This window comes from Lupinus angustifolius, chromosome LG17, assembly GCF_001865875.1.
Source record: "Lupinus angustifolius cultivar Tanjil chromosome LG17, LupAngTanjil_v1.0, whole genome shotgun sequence".
In the NCBI taxonomy this organism is placed as follows: domain Eukaryota; kingdom Viridiplantae; phylum Streptophyta; class Magnoliopsida; order Fabales; family Fabaceae; genus Lupinus; species Lupinus angustifolius.
In genome coordinates, this window is record NC_032025.1 from 21194746 (window position 1) to 21209546 (window position 14801).

Below are 14801 nucleotides of genomic sequence, written 5' to 3' on the forward strand. Positions count from 1 at the left end.
TAAACCCAAAACACTCTTTTTTTTTATCAGTAAAAGAAATAATTTTATTAACAATGTACCAAACGTACTAAAAATTGAATCCAAAACACATCTATTATTTATTCATGTCAGAAAACACATATTCCAAATATTGAAAAAAATAATATCTAACAATGTTATAAAAGAATGGTAAAATTGATAAACATTAACAAAAATATAAGTTAAATTGACACTTTACTTAAATAACCTAATTTTAAAACAAGGTATTATCCAATGATACAATTGATATTTAATTACGAGAAGTAACATATTGAGATGAATATCCACATACCTCGAAATTTATTAGTTTTTTATCGGTCGACCTAGTTCAAAGTTTTAAACCTAAAAATAAAATGAAGTAGAAAGAAATAAAACCTTTCAAAAATTGCTTAGCAAGAAAAAGTAGAAAACAGAAATGTTTATATGGCTGAGCTTCGCCGTCGTCACCACATAAATTCAAACACGTTAGTTGCATGTGTCTCTTTATCATTCAACTTTTCATTTCTTCAAAATCCTTCACTGTCTTAATACTCTGAAGAAACCTTCGTTTACGTTAATACGATGTTATTTTCTCGCTTATCAAAAAACCTCAGAGGAAGTTTCAACGGTTGCCGGTGGTTTCTGTCCGTTGGTGACCGGAACCACCACCGGTTGGTTTCGTCGCGTGATTATGAGTTATCTAGAAATTCGATTGAACAGGTATTGTATTTGTTTTAGTTATTAATGTTTTTTTTTATAAGTTTTGTTAATTAATATCTCGAATTTTATAATATAGTTTTTTGTTAATTAGAATTGTTTCGGTGATTTGACATTTGGAGACAATGCGTTATGAATTTTTATATTAATAAGTGTAGTTGTTGCGCCGAGTCTGTTGTTGCTCGAGAGAGAGACTCGGCGCGACAGTAAGGTTGCTGTTTAGTGACTGGTATAAATCCTATGAACTGCCTCTTGGCGCAATATATCTATCCTCTCCATATCTCACTAGGTGGTACTCAAGGTAGCTCTGTTAAGTATAGTTGTTGCTTGAGGGTCATACTCGGCGCGATGGTGAGGTTGCTGCTTAGTGACGAGAGGTACGAGTTCAAATCCTATGAACCGCCTCTTCGTGCTTGTGATACATCTATACTCTCCATATCTTACTAGGTGGGACCTTGAGTACTGGGAAGCTCTGTTAAGCATAGGTGTTTCCCACCAAATGTTTGAAGTTGAAGTGACATAATATAACCGATGCCTGCTTACAGAATTTCTTTTATCTCCGTCGATGTTTATAAGTTGATTGCTTTGAATCTCTGACCTTTCTTGAGGTTTATAGGTTGATTATGAGGTAATATGGGGTGTCACTGTAAGCTGCAAACAAAAAAGGGTATATGTGTATTTTGGATAAATGTTCAGGGAGTAAGTGTAATTTTTGCATTTCCTTTCGAAATAGTTGTTGGAATATTCTTCTGGTGAATTATGAATAGTGGGGAAAATAGTTGGTGTAATGTCTTAGTATAATAGAACTATGCTGTTAAATCACTCACGACATGATGAATTGTATATTGAGTTTTGGATTAAGTAAACATATAGCAGTAGGAGCAAGATCCTAGGAAATGGAGAGATGCAGTTCGGACAATCCCATTTCGGGATTGGTCAATCTCAATGCATCTATAAATGAACATTTCTCAACAATGTAAAAGTTGGCCCATCCCAGAATGGGATTAACCGAATTGCATCTTCCATCTCAGTATGTAGGATAACTCAGCATCCATTGTCTAGACACTAACAGTAATAAGGTTCCAGAAATATGGAAGAAATACACAAATAGAAGAAAGAAATAGAATTCGGAGAAGTAGAGAAGAAGAGTCCTGAAATTTCAGAGTAGGGATGAAAACTGATCAGTCCACAATGTGCCAATTCTCCTCTTCCTCTCTCCTTATATCATGTACTCATTTCATCACCTGACTCATTGCATGCAAACACATGAAGTTGTTTTGTGATCACTACACTAAGCCATGCTTGTAATTAGAGTAATTAGGCCTAATACCCTAACTCCACTCCAAAAGCTAGCTCATAGAGGGAGGATTGCCCGAATTATTATGAATGTTTCTTGGTTCGTATTCTCAACGTACAATGGATTTCATTGCTTTAACACTAGTCCTAGAAAACATTATTTATGCTCGGAATTTTTTTTGTTTCGAGGCCTGTTTAGGAGATTTAGAAGTACCAGAGAGTTCGATTTTTTTAATGGTTTAGTTGTGGACTTATTTTTGTGTTTTGCTTCGTCATTAGTTTGTCTGAAGAATTTTTTTATCCTTTGGTTTTGTATTCTTTTATTAAAAAGGGATTGCAACACTGAGTGTTGCCTGTGCATTATTCTTGTCTAGTGCAGGTCATGACAAGTTCAATTTTTTCAAAGGGTCTGCCAACATTGCATAGTAGTAGATATCATATCCATCATCAAAGCAGCTCCCTAATTGAGGTTAATTTTTATAATTATTTCTCCTCTTTCCTATGTGCAATGGTCGGAATCCCAATTTCTCGGAGAATGTGTTTGTTTTACTGATTTGAAGTCATATCATATGTAATTGTTTTTACATGTAAACTCCTATGGTAGTAGAATCTCTTACAGAGAATGTGTGAATCACAGTGTATAAACATTCCCCTAATCATGTTAGTACATGTTATTGTACCGGTGCACACATTTATTCAAAAGGAAAAATGCATTAATACAATAAGGATTTCAAACTGAATTATTTATCTACTGCTGTATTCATATACTGGTCCCGGCAATATCTAGGAACTTTTTTGATTTTGACCAAAACAGATAATTTTACTCAAGGAAATATTCAGAATCTAATCTAATGATTCTTATCTGAATTTTCACATTTCCCAATTATTTAGTCATTCATAATTCTCTATTAAGATTCATATACTGTTTTCAGGATGAACTTGATCCATTTTCACTGGTTGCTGATGAACTATCACTTGTCAGTAACAAGCTGCGAGCAATGGTAGTCGCTGAGGTATCACACTGTTTGGAGCTTACTTTATAATAACTGCATGGAGTTAATAACAGAGTTCTGGATGATTTGTTGTACAGAAATCAGGTGTAACTTATGGTGAAAATTGGGTATTATGTTACAGGTTCCTAAGCTTGCTTCAGCTGCTGAATATTTCTTCAAAATGGGGGTGGAAGGAAAAAGATTTCGTCCTACAGTAAGCATGTTCCCATTGATATGCAGGCAGATCTTGCTGTATGCTTTTGCAGAAATGTTTGCTTTAGTCTGTATTGATATTCATTTAATGTATTCTTGCAAAGTTGTGAATTTATCAACCATCACCTTGCCTTTTAAGTTTCCCTTTAGAATTACTATAAGTTGGTTACCACACCATACACACTGACACGTAAATTTAGGTCTAAACTGTTACAATCCATTGTAAAATGAATTTGCATTAAGTGGAGTTGCCCAACAAGTATATAAACCACATCCTAGGAATTGAAGCAGGCTCCACAGATGTTTGCCGGAACAGGTGTTAAATGATGAAACTACATAGAGACGTGAATTTATGAACCATCACCTGCCTTTGAAGTTTCCTTTGAAATTACTGCTAGCGTGTTACCGCATAATACGTAGCGACACATTATCTCTGTTCTATCACATGCTAATGTTTAGACAATTCTGTAAAATATGATGATTCTGACCCCACCTAGTGGGATCAAGGCTTGGTTGTTGTTGTATGTAGAATATCATCTTGTTGGGATCTGGCTCTAATGTCATGTTGAGCAATTGGGCCTAGCTCCTCCCTAAAACTAGCTTGTAGGGGGAGGGATGCCCGAGTTTTATAAATGACTATCTATTCATGTATTCAACGGATATCAAACATTTAGTAGAAACATTTAAAGTGGAATTTACAAATAGCTAGAATTTAACTTATGTTTTGCTTATTCTGGTATTTATGGGATCAGGATGCCTTCCAGACATACTATTTAGAAATTTGAGATGCACTTATTTACTCGAAAGTAAATTTTGAAGCACCATGTCAAACTGTGTTATAATTCACATACTGTTCTACACATTTATCTTTCATTTAAAATTGTATGTACTCCGTTGATATATTGTATTTGTGTTATGCACTCTTCTCTTATTAGGTCTGCCTTGTGCTCCTTGCGAATATTCTTCCAATAAAATGCACCCCCATATTAAGTTATTTTTTATTGGTTTTTATTCATAATCCTTCACTTTATGGTGATAATTAACTGATACTTAACGGTTAATATCTTTGAGTGTGCATATAGATATAGGCGAGGAAATGTACATTTCATGAGTTGACTCTGATGTATTCATATGATTTGTCCAGCTTAATTCTTTCATATACAGGATTTGGGTAATTGATGGATGCTTGTGCAGGTTTTATTGTTAATGTCAACTGCACTAAATCTACCAATACCCAATGCTTCTCCTCCTATTGAGCTAGACGATACTTTGGCTACTGATCTACGTTCAAGACAACAAAGCATAGCTGAAATAACAGAGATGATCCATGTTAGTCCTTCCAAAAATTCCGTTTATATATAATGCTTTCATGATACTACTGAATAATATATTTAAGAATACATATAAAGTAACTTTTCTTGTCTAGCACTCATTTAATTGGTGTCTTATGTTTGTACTTTGTTTAACTATATGGCTGATCGGTTGATGATAATTGCACACAATGAAGTACAAAGATGAATGCATGAAAATAAATTCTTACAATATTGACTCACATGTTCCTTTTTCATATCCTAGACTCCACCTACTACACTTCTTCCTACTTCATTTGACTTGTTTGATTCTGTTCAAGCTATGTTTACGATGGATTACTGTCTTCGCTTATTGTATCCTTTTTAATATTGCAATTTGTTGTTTCGGTTTCTTTCTGTCTCTCGCTTCTTACTTGTATCATGGCCCATTCTTTATTCAAACGTACATATGATATTCACATTTGATTGTGATTCCTTGGCTCTGGAATTCCTAAGAAAAAGAAACACATGCCTAATTGAAACTTGCCAAATTTATTAATTGGTAATCTGATTCTGAAGAAAGGACTTGTACTTGTCATAAGTCTGAAGAAAGCATAGGATTGCATTCATGGTCTCGATCTGTTTCTTATTATGATTGCTGCAGTAGATGAGCGAACACACAAGATTAGATCATTAATGAGGTATTTGGAAGAAAGTTAGAGTAGCGACAATTGAGATGACAGCAATTCACTTAGAGTGGCTTGGTCATGTGAGGGGAATGAACAGAGGAAGGTCAAAGAAGACTTCATGAGGAACAACTACTGAAACACATCTAACTGAAAATGGATTTCTTGAATTTTTGGTTTTTGAAAGAGCCCAATGGCACCATTTGACTTTGGTCCATGAATCCAACCTGACCAATGGGAATCTCCATTTTTCACATGGTTGGAAATGGGCTACAGAATTTGTAGTTACTCTTCCTCAAATTTAGATTTTCAGAACTGGGGCACTCTTTTGGCATCCCTGCCCATGTTTTTCTGGAGTTTCTATGGTAGACATTCAGAGGGATTGGCATGCTTTGTTGCATAGCTCTATCTCCTAGTTTTGCTGTTTCTTAATGTTCTTTGTGAAGATGTCTTATCCTCTCCTTTTGTACTAATTCTAATCTCATCTGATGTACTTCTTTGATTGTAAATGATAAATATCGTTTTGATAAACTCTAGTAGATGCTGTGCCTGACCTTTCACATTTTTGGAAATGATTATTTGGAGCTAGTTTATGTTTTCTTCTGTCTATGAGAAAGATCCTTATTGAAACACAGACTGATGTATAGATATCTTGCAATATTATGATTCCACTTTTGTGATGTTAATATCTTCCCATTTAGATTAAGAGGTTTAGATTGTTGATAGTAAAGTTCCAACAAGAGCATAAGGTAATCGTGGCTAAGATGAGTTGTTGTGCAGGTTAGTGACCATACGAAAAAAGATAAGATCAGGAATGAACGTATTGGAGGGGCAGTAAAAGACTAGGAGTGGTACCTATTAAGGAAAAGATGACACATAAGATGGTCTGAACATGTGAGAAGATGACCCATAGAAGCTCCTGTTAGAAGAGTTGATAAGATGGCAGATACCGCCATATATTTAGAGGGAGAGGAAGACCAAGAAAAACTCTAGATGAACCATTAGAAAAGATTGAGACCTAAATGGCTTAATGGAAGATTTATTCTTTTATATAACACGATGGCATCGTTAGATGCTATACATAACCGGTTCTAAGCTTGGATAAAAGGTGAAGGTTATGTTAGGTCTTCAGCGACCAACATAAAACTTTGTCGAATTTATGTGATATAGTGGCATCATTTGATTGATGTAGCTGACCCACCTAGCAGGAAAAGGTTTTGATTGCTGTTTTAAATTTGTCTCTGATCACTTAAAAGACAGACATTTATGATTAGTTATGTAAAAGAAAAATTGTAAAAGAAACTGTAGATTTATAGAAATAGAGAGAAGAGAGAACTGAAACTATAAACTGATTCTATTAATTCTGTTTCAGAGTTTGTTACAGCTGTCTATTATAGACAATATGTGTGCATACAAGCTTAAGCCCACTCTAGTAGTGTAGCCGTACAGGGTCTATCCAAAATAGCTACTATGGTTAGTGTCTTCACTAGTATCTACACTACTCTAATATAGATGATAAATGAAATCTTAATTTCGGCTGGTGTTATCCTATCAATTAAAATTATTAGTGGTGTTTTGTGTTTAGAAGATGTAAGTTAGTTGTTAATTCTTTAGGGTCAATATCAAATTTACATTGGAACTTTGTGCTCAACCTGAATATTTGCTTCTTGGCCTAGTTGTAACAAACAGTTTCAATCTGCAACATAGTTTGTCCCTTAAAGTGTTTTAGCACACTCAATTGATCTATTCATTGCTTTACCTTCTGAATCTTTCTGTTCAAGTTATATATTGGTTGTTTCCTTTATGATCTCTTTCTTTTATTTCTCTTAATAGACAATCAAATTAGCAATTTATAGACTTTTCTCTATTGCTTCTGGTTGTTGAAGTCATTTGTACCATGAAAATGCTCTATGATAATTCTGAAGTACCTTTTTTTACAGTTGCAAGACAAAAAATCCATTATTACAATTATAGACTAATGTCACTATTTTGTCACAGGTGGCAAGCCTTCTTCATGATGATGTATTGGATGATGCCGATACCAGGCGTGGTATTGGTTCATTAAATGTTGTAATGGGAAATAAGGTATTTGTATAATGCTGTTTCCTTCTGCCTGTATCTTATTTGCCCATTTTCAGTGACATTTTCTATGTGAATGTTGTCGTATTGGGGTGGATGTAGCTTGCCTATGTTTTTTTCTTACTATATAATGTGTTACTTTGATGCAGTTGTCAGTATTGGCTGGAGATTTTTTGCTTTCTCGGGCTTGTGTTGCTCTAGCCTCTTTGAAAAACACAGAGGTAATCTAAATGGGTAATATGTTGTACTTGTATATGTATGTTAATTTGTAAACATGTGTGTATCTGGTTCCGTTGATACTGCGAATAATTATTCACATATCATCTACCTAAGAACTGTGTGTCTGTAGGTTGTATCTTTGTTGGCAAAAGTCGTAGAGCATCTTGTAACAGGAGAGACCATGCAAATGACTACAACATCTGATCAACGGTGTAGGTATGCTTCTGAGTTGTGTTTCTGTCGCATGCTCGTGTGTTTCATTTTAATAGAAAGTTAAGGTTTACTATAAATGATTTGTATCACTAGTAGTAATTTATGGTTTCTCTACAAAATTACTGGCTTCTTCTACTAATTATGGAAGTTCATTTGATTTTCCCTTGCGCAAACACATAATTTTAGGTCAGTGTTAATTCGTAAGAGTTAAGAATACATTGAATCATACATCAATGGTTTGTTTAATTTCTAACAATTACTTATGTTTTCAGCATGGATTATTATATGCAAAAGACATACTACAAGACTGCCTCCTTAATATCAAATAGTTGCAAGGCAATAGCCATCCTTGCGGGGCAAACAACAGAAGTAGCTATGCTTGCTTTTGAGTATGGAAAAAATCTGGTGCGTTTCTCGTTGATTTACACTTTTAATAGTGTGTTTAATAATTAATAGTTAAATGTTTTGCATAAAGATATATGGGAATAAGCATTCAAGATTTGTCCATGTACCTATTATCAATGTACCTAGGTAGTATAATTGTTATTAGTTGCATTTACTTCATGAATATAAATATCAACATGCTGAGTGCAAAATCACTTAAGCAATTCACAACACTTTTATCTAGTCTATCCTTTCATTTTTTCTATCTAAAACCCATGAACATGATATCAGATTGGTACCGTCCTCCATAACCTGTCCTATCATTATTTTGTTGGGTTCTGTAAGATTTCGAACCCTTACCTCAAATATGTCAAAATATTGTCTAGATTACTTGAGTGCTCTTCAACCAAGCTGATCTACTATTTATATACACTTCCAGGAATAAATATAAATTAAATTTACAAGGAGATTAATGATAATGGTACTCCCTAAGTGCATGACTGACATTTTCCTGGATACATGAATAAATAAGCACGTGAATCTAAATATTAAATGATACAACTCCCACCATTATTAATTCTAACAAGACAGTTAAGTTACTGACAATTCTTAGGCTAACATACCCCTCAAATTGATGCGGTTGGTTAGGGACAAGCTTGGTGTTGTGACCCGATTTCCAATGTATCATTATCGGTTACATGACTTGAAGGGAGAAAGGAAATTGGAATTATTCCACCCCATTCCGAATAATTTGGAGTAGCCACTACGTTTTTGCGAGCAAAATATAGAAAACTCTCTTTATGTCCAATTTTGGATAATATGGTCATTAAACTAGAGTTGAGTTCAAGAGTCGATTACGGACCGTTGAAGGCATTAACACCCCATCTATCTGTATTAAAACAATAGTTCGCTAATTGCATGAATTAATCATACCTTAAACTTGCTTAATTAGATATTTAATTGTTAAAAGAAAATAATATACTTTTTATTAGGGTGTCTAACAAGAGTTTATCATCCTCCTATGTATCCTCAGGTGCTATAGGGAAATCAAGACTACGTAGTTCTGAGTAGAAAATTGTTGATGTGTTGATTTAGTTTTAATTAATTGAGGTTGGAATAAAAGAAGCAGATGGTAGACTACCCTCCCTAGTTCGGGTGATGGCAAATGCAGTACTGATGACCACGACCACTTCTCAATCCGAATGAGAAGGAAAAAGATGTTACTAATTGCGACCGTTCTTCCATTTCTAAATTTAATATGACAAAAAACATTTCATAATAATAATCTAATAATTAATTCTATATTTAACAAAAAACATTTTGTAATAATAATCTAATAAATAATTAAATAATTAATAAAAATTATTTTCTGGTATCTTCGCCATGTTCAATAGCCTTGACTTCTGGGCATAGCAATTTTCTTCTCACCATGATCAGCTTCATATCAATCATCTTCTATAGTAATTAATTAAATTCTGAGTATTCCTCCGAGGTGTGGCCACTGGGCCATGCATCTCAGAACTTTCTACATTATCCTCTCTTGTCAAAACTTTCACCATCCAATGTCGGCACATCTCCTGAAAAATGTCTCTCATTGGATTCCTTATTTCTGCTACATTCTTAATGAATGATTCCTCAGAGGCCTCCTCAACAATGTTTACTCCTTGAATACGTTGAATGGAACCAAGCTCTGAACAATTTAGGAACCCTTCTTGGGATAAGGTTTAAGACTCCTTGTCTTTGGAGATGAGCAATGAGATCATCATAAGACATTGGGGTGGGATCAAAATGTAATGCTATCTCCTCCTGAGCTGGGTAACTCCGGTTCGGTTCTGGTTTGTGTTAGGGGCTTGACATGTATTGGTTGATGGTATGGAAAAATAGGATTGGTTGATTGTTTGGTGGTAGAGCAAAATGGGGTGGTGTTTGATAGTGGTGGGTGCTATATATTATCTTTGACAAGTGAAGAACCTCATAGAAGCATATGACAAGCTGATAGTAAAACAAGAGGAATGGTCAGATAATTGGAATGTCGTGCTCAACTAATGCAAGGTAATTCACACTATGCATGCATTAGCCAATAGCACCCACCAGTATCAATCATCACCCTGTTTTGCTCCTCCATCAAACAACCCTCAAACATAGTCATATCAACCCTGCCCAAACACCAGCCAGTCCTATTTTCCCAGACCACCAACCAATACATACCAAGCCCCAAACACAAGCCAGAATCGGGTTACCCAGCTCAGGAGAAGAAAGCATTACATTTTGATCCCATCGTGATGTGTTATGTTGATGTCGTTGCTTATCTCCAAAACAAGGAATCATAAATCCCCTCGAATCGCCCGGGCCTTGATTCAATCTCATTGTATCTTGTGCTGCATCATTGTTAGCAGAAACCCATTACCCAATCATGGGAATCAGGAAGTACACGATGTTGACGTGGCTATTGAGGAATCTTTCTTTTAAGAATGTGGCAGAAATCAAGAATCCAATGAGTCATATTTCAGCAGCCTGCATTTATTGTGGCTGCCTCTTTACGTCATTAGTCATTACAGAAGCCATCCTTCATTGCCCTTTCTGTTATTTTTTGGGTGCACTTAGATGTGACAACCTAAAGCTTGAGAAGCTTTAGCTTGAAGGGGAGTGTTGGAAATAACAATAATTAAGTCTCAGTTCATGTACATGTAGATTATTATTGTACCTAGGTAGTATTATTGTTATTATTTGCATTTATTACTTCAAGAATATAAATATCAACATGCTGAATGCAAAATCACTTAAGCAATTCATGATACTTTTCTCTATTCGCTCCTTTCTTTTTTCTATCTAAAACCCTTCAATTCAACAATTCATCTTGCAAGATTTTAGTTGATCTGTCTACCCATCTGTGCATGTTATTTATGTTTCTGTTTTTGAATTTTTATGTATTGCATAAATTAATTCCCTCTCCACTGTTTTGCAGGGTTTAGCATTTCAATTGATAGATGATGTGCTTGATTTCACAGGCACGTCGGCTTCGCTTGGAAAGGGTTCTTTATCAGACATTCGCCATGTAATTTCATCATTATTCTTGTTATAAATTTCAGCAAGTCTTGATTTTGAGCTTTCAATTATAATTTAAAGATTATTTGATGAAAGCATATGAGTTCTTGGTAAAATATGATACACTCTGTCAGCAGTAAAACCAAAAAAATTCATTTCGTCTATCTTCATTTAGTTTTTTGATGTCTACTTGTTGCGTATATGCTTTTCATTGAACATCATCTATGGTTACATTTGAATGAAATAACAATCTATATAGTTCAGCATATTCTATTTGGTGTTGATGAATCAGGTAGGGATCATGTGTTATTTGAAATTGCTTGGATCACGTAGGGATCATGAATCTTTATCGCAGTTGCTTTTGCGGCTTTTTTCTTTCGACATTATACTCAGGCGATACATTGCGTTACTTCTAGGCAACAACCTAATATTTTATTAACATTATCATATTGTTGATCCATATCATAGAGATTTGACAAAGTTTTACGTTGGCTGTTGATTTCCTAAGCACTAATTTATCTTGACCTTGTTTTTAACAGAACTTAGAATTTATTATTGCATCAATATTAATCTCCAAGTGAAAAACCTCTAAAAAATCATTTTTGTGTATATTTTGGTTTGCCTTTTATTTTTAATAACACCTAGTTATAATTTGCTTTAGAATACTCACCTGGTGTTGGCCTAAAAAATTATTGCAGGGAATTGTAACAGCTCCAATGTTGTTTGCCATGGAGGAGTTCCCTCAGTTGCGTGCGATTGTAGAGGAAGGCTTTGAAAATCCGAAGAATATTGATCTTGTAAGTTAATATGATGTTCTTTGCTGCATGTACTCTACATAATCCAAACCAACATTCTTAAGTTTGATAATCCAAACCAGCATTCTTAAGTTTGTAAGTTAGTTTGGTTTTCCATAATAGAAAGTAATGGAAAATTAAAATTTCTAGTTTCCTTGAAGAATTGTTAAGTTTGATAATCCAAACCTAATTATGCAGAACTCAGATATGTTGCTTGAGTAGCACAAGTTCTGGTTTGTCAATTAAACTGTTTAACATGATTTGTTGCTGTTGATATTATATTCATTTCATTCATCTTTTGAAGTCATTCTTGTTAGAACCTTTCTGCATGCCTTAGTTTATAACAAAACACAATGAGTTCATTTGATCCATAGAGGCCCTTATAGGGAAAAACTTCAATTGTGGTTGCCATTGCTTTATTTTGGAGTCAATTTTAGGATGCACCTCACACTTTTAAGGTCAGGAATGCAAACATCCGGGGGGCGCTAGGGACGTATCGGTCCTTTGGAAAACTAAACATGGTTCTATAAAAATACCATATACCATAAGAGGGTGAGTTTCGATGCAACAGTAAGATTTCTTGTCTTGAGGATCACTGATCACATCTTATGTCCCACAACGTGTGCTACTTGTCTTGAGTTGTGTCATGAGTTGTGATTGATTGAAAAAATGTATTGAAGTTAAAATTTTAATTATTGAGTATTTTTCTGACCAATCACAGCTCATGGTACATAGAGTGACACATATTGTGGGACAGAAGATGTGATCCCCTTGTCTTGTGACCTAGAGGTCATAGGTTCAAATCCCGAAAACAGTCTCATCGCCTGTGAGGGTAAAGCTGCGTACATCTACCCTCCTCAAATCCCACTAAATACGAGCATCGTGCAATGGGCCTCCCTTTTCGATACAAGCTTTCTAATTAAATTGTATATTTTTGTATCTCCATGTATAGACATTGGAGTATCTTGGCAAGAGCCTAGGTATACAGAGGACAAGGGAGCTAGCAGTGAAACATGCTAACCTAGCAGCAGCAGCAATTGATTCCTTACCTCAAAATGATGATGAAGAAGTGAAAAAATCAAGAAGAGCTCTAATAGATCTTACTCAAAGAGTCATTACAAGAACAAAGTGAAAAAGAAGCCTCATTTTTTGTTTGTGTTACACTAAAAGGAAGCTTCTCTTAGTTAATTAAAAACTGTTTTTTTTTCATTATTCAATTTTTCTACAATTGTTCCTTGAAGCCCAAAGATGTGGTGGAAATAAGCTGTTTGTAGAATCAATGTGCTTTATTTGTGTTTCTTGATTATTTAGATTAATATATTTTTGGTCAATGGACCAATGAATTTACCTGACATAACAGGTTCAGGGTATCATTAAATGAGTTTTTTTGGTAGCATTTATAAATGAGATTAGTTATATTTATAAACCAAAAAAAAGACCTAAGTTTATGGAAAATTACATTTTAGTCTTTTTATAATTTGTATGTTTTGACTTAAGGGGGTTGCCAACATGTGAGGGATTATTTTTTAGATGGAATATATTAGCATTTTGTACTGAAAGTATTGGGCAAAAATACCATTTTATGCCTTGTTATAATAAATTTATTGCATGAGTTATTTTGAAAATGATTTTTATTAAATAAAAACAAGAGCAAAATTTTCTCTCCTATCTTACACTATTATTAATACTGAACCAACTACCATATTAGTGAAGTTCTGAGCTGAATGTTGTGGTTCATTATGAGGTTGTCTTTTATGACCTTGAACCGGTATATTCTGTTGCATTTAGTCCAAATGGTGAGTATATGGCCACTGGGTATCTCAGTAATTTAAATTGCGGATCGTATTACTTGATGTAGTCACAATATTACGGTTGTGGTGATCGTTACAACCGCATCATACTGCATTTGCTATATGACTCCAAATCACAATGATGTGATCACATTTGGACTGCATTCAGCCATATCGGATTCAAAAATATATTTTTAATCACAAAATAATTCACACCATAATGACTGTAATCTAAATTGTAATGGTTGCAATAATCACAATCACAGTAACTGTTACCGTATTCGCGGCCAAATAATTCACACTGCATCCTTCAATGACAATATGGTCATTGAAGGATTGAAAAATAGTGAGAACATACAATGGCAGTGGTAGCACTTTTGAGGTATGTTGGAATAAGGAGGGTGACAAGCTTGCTCTGCTTGTTTTGCTGATAGTGCTGTTTGCCTTTTAGATTTCAGAATGTAAGACACCATGTTCTTCTGGTGGAAGTGATGGTTTTTTTTGTACTACCAAGGGTATTTTTTATCTTTTTTAGTGAGGAACTAATCTCTTTTGGGGTTCATGACTGTTTTTTCAACAAATGTCACTCTCGGGAATCGAATCCTCAACCTTGAGATCCAATAAGATCTTACACAACTAGACCAATGTCTTGTTGATACTTTGGGTGGTTTAAGCCATAGACATAGTTATATTTATATATACAAATGAATAGTAAATATTAAACAAGAATGTACAGATTTACTTGGACATTATCCTGTATAATAATTGCTTTGATTCCTTGTACAATTTGTTGCTTTTCTCTCTTTGCACTGGAAAAATTCTTAGGAGCTCTAGCTAATGTGTATCACCTTAATAATGTGGGTCCTTCAGTAGTAGTATTTCTTGGGAAATGAAAAATGATATATTTTTCTACTATATCCTTCTACTAATTTTTCTACCTACAAAAAAAGTGAGATATATCACGAGATGATACTTTATTTATTAGTGATTAATTTCCAAGTGACATGTCACCTTTTGTGAGTAGGAGGATTTAATAAGAGGATATATCATTACTCGGGGAGGGTGGTTTTTGGAAAATAATAGGGAT

At 34.5% G+C, this 14801-nt stretch overlaps 1 protein-coding gene across 1 annotated transcript; it reads left to right on the plus strand.

Moving 5' to 3' along the window:
* On the plus strand, positions 580–13200 carry LOC109331974 (solanesyl diphosphate synthase 3, chloroplastic/mitochondrial-like). Its single transcript, XM_019566803.1, has 12 exons — positions 580–717; positions 2390–2479; positions 2943–3023; positions 3145–3216; positions 4410–4544; positions 7189–7275; positions 7419–7490; positions 7619–7704; positions 7974–8106; positions 11051–11140; positions 11829–11927; positions 12877–13200. Exons 1-12 carry the CDS (start codon positions 580–582, stop codon positions 13054–13056), a joined length of 1263 nt encoding a protein of 420 aa, XP_019422348.1. The 3' UTR covers positions 13057–13200.

Excerpts from the sequence above, each read along its gene's own strand:
- LOC109331974 (XM_019566803.1), top strand. The coding sequence starts at position 580 with ATGTTATTTTCTCGCTTATCAAAAAACCTCAGAGGAAGTTTCAACGGT. Across the intron at positions 718-2,389 it reads CTAGAAATTCGATTGAACAG|GTCATGACAAGTTCAATTTT; the intron begins GTATTGTATTTG and ends TGTCTAGTGCAG. Across the intron at positions 7,276-7,418 it reads ATGTTGTAATGGGAAATAAG|TTGTCAGTATTGGCTGGAGA; the intron begins GTATTTGTATAA and ends ACTTTGATGCAG.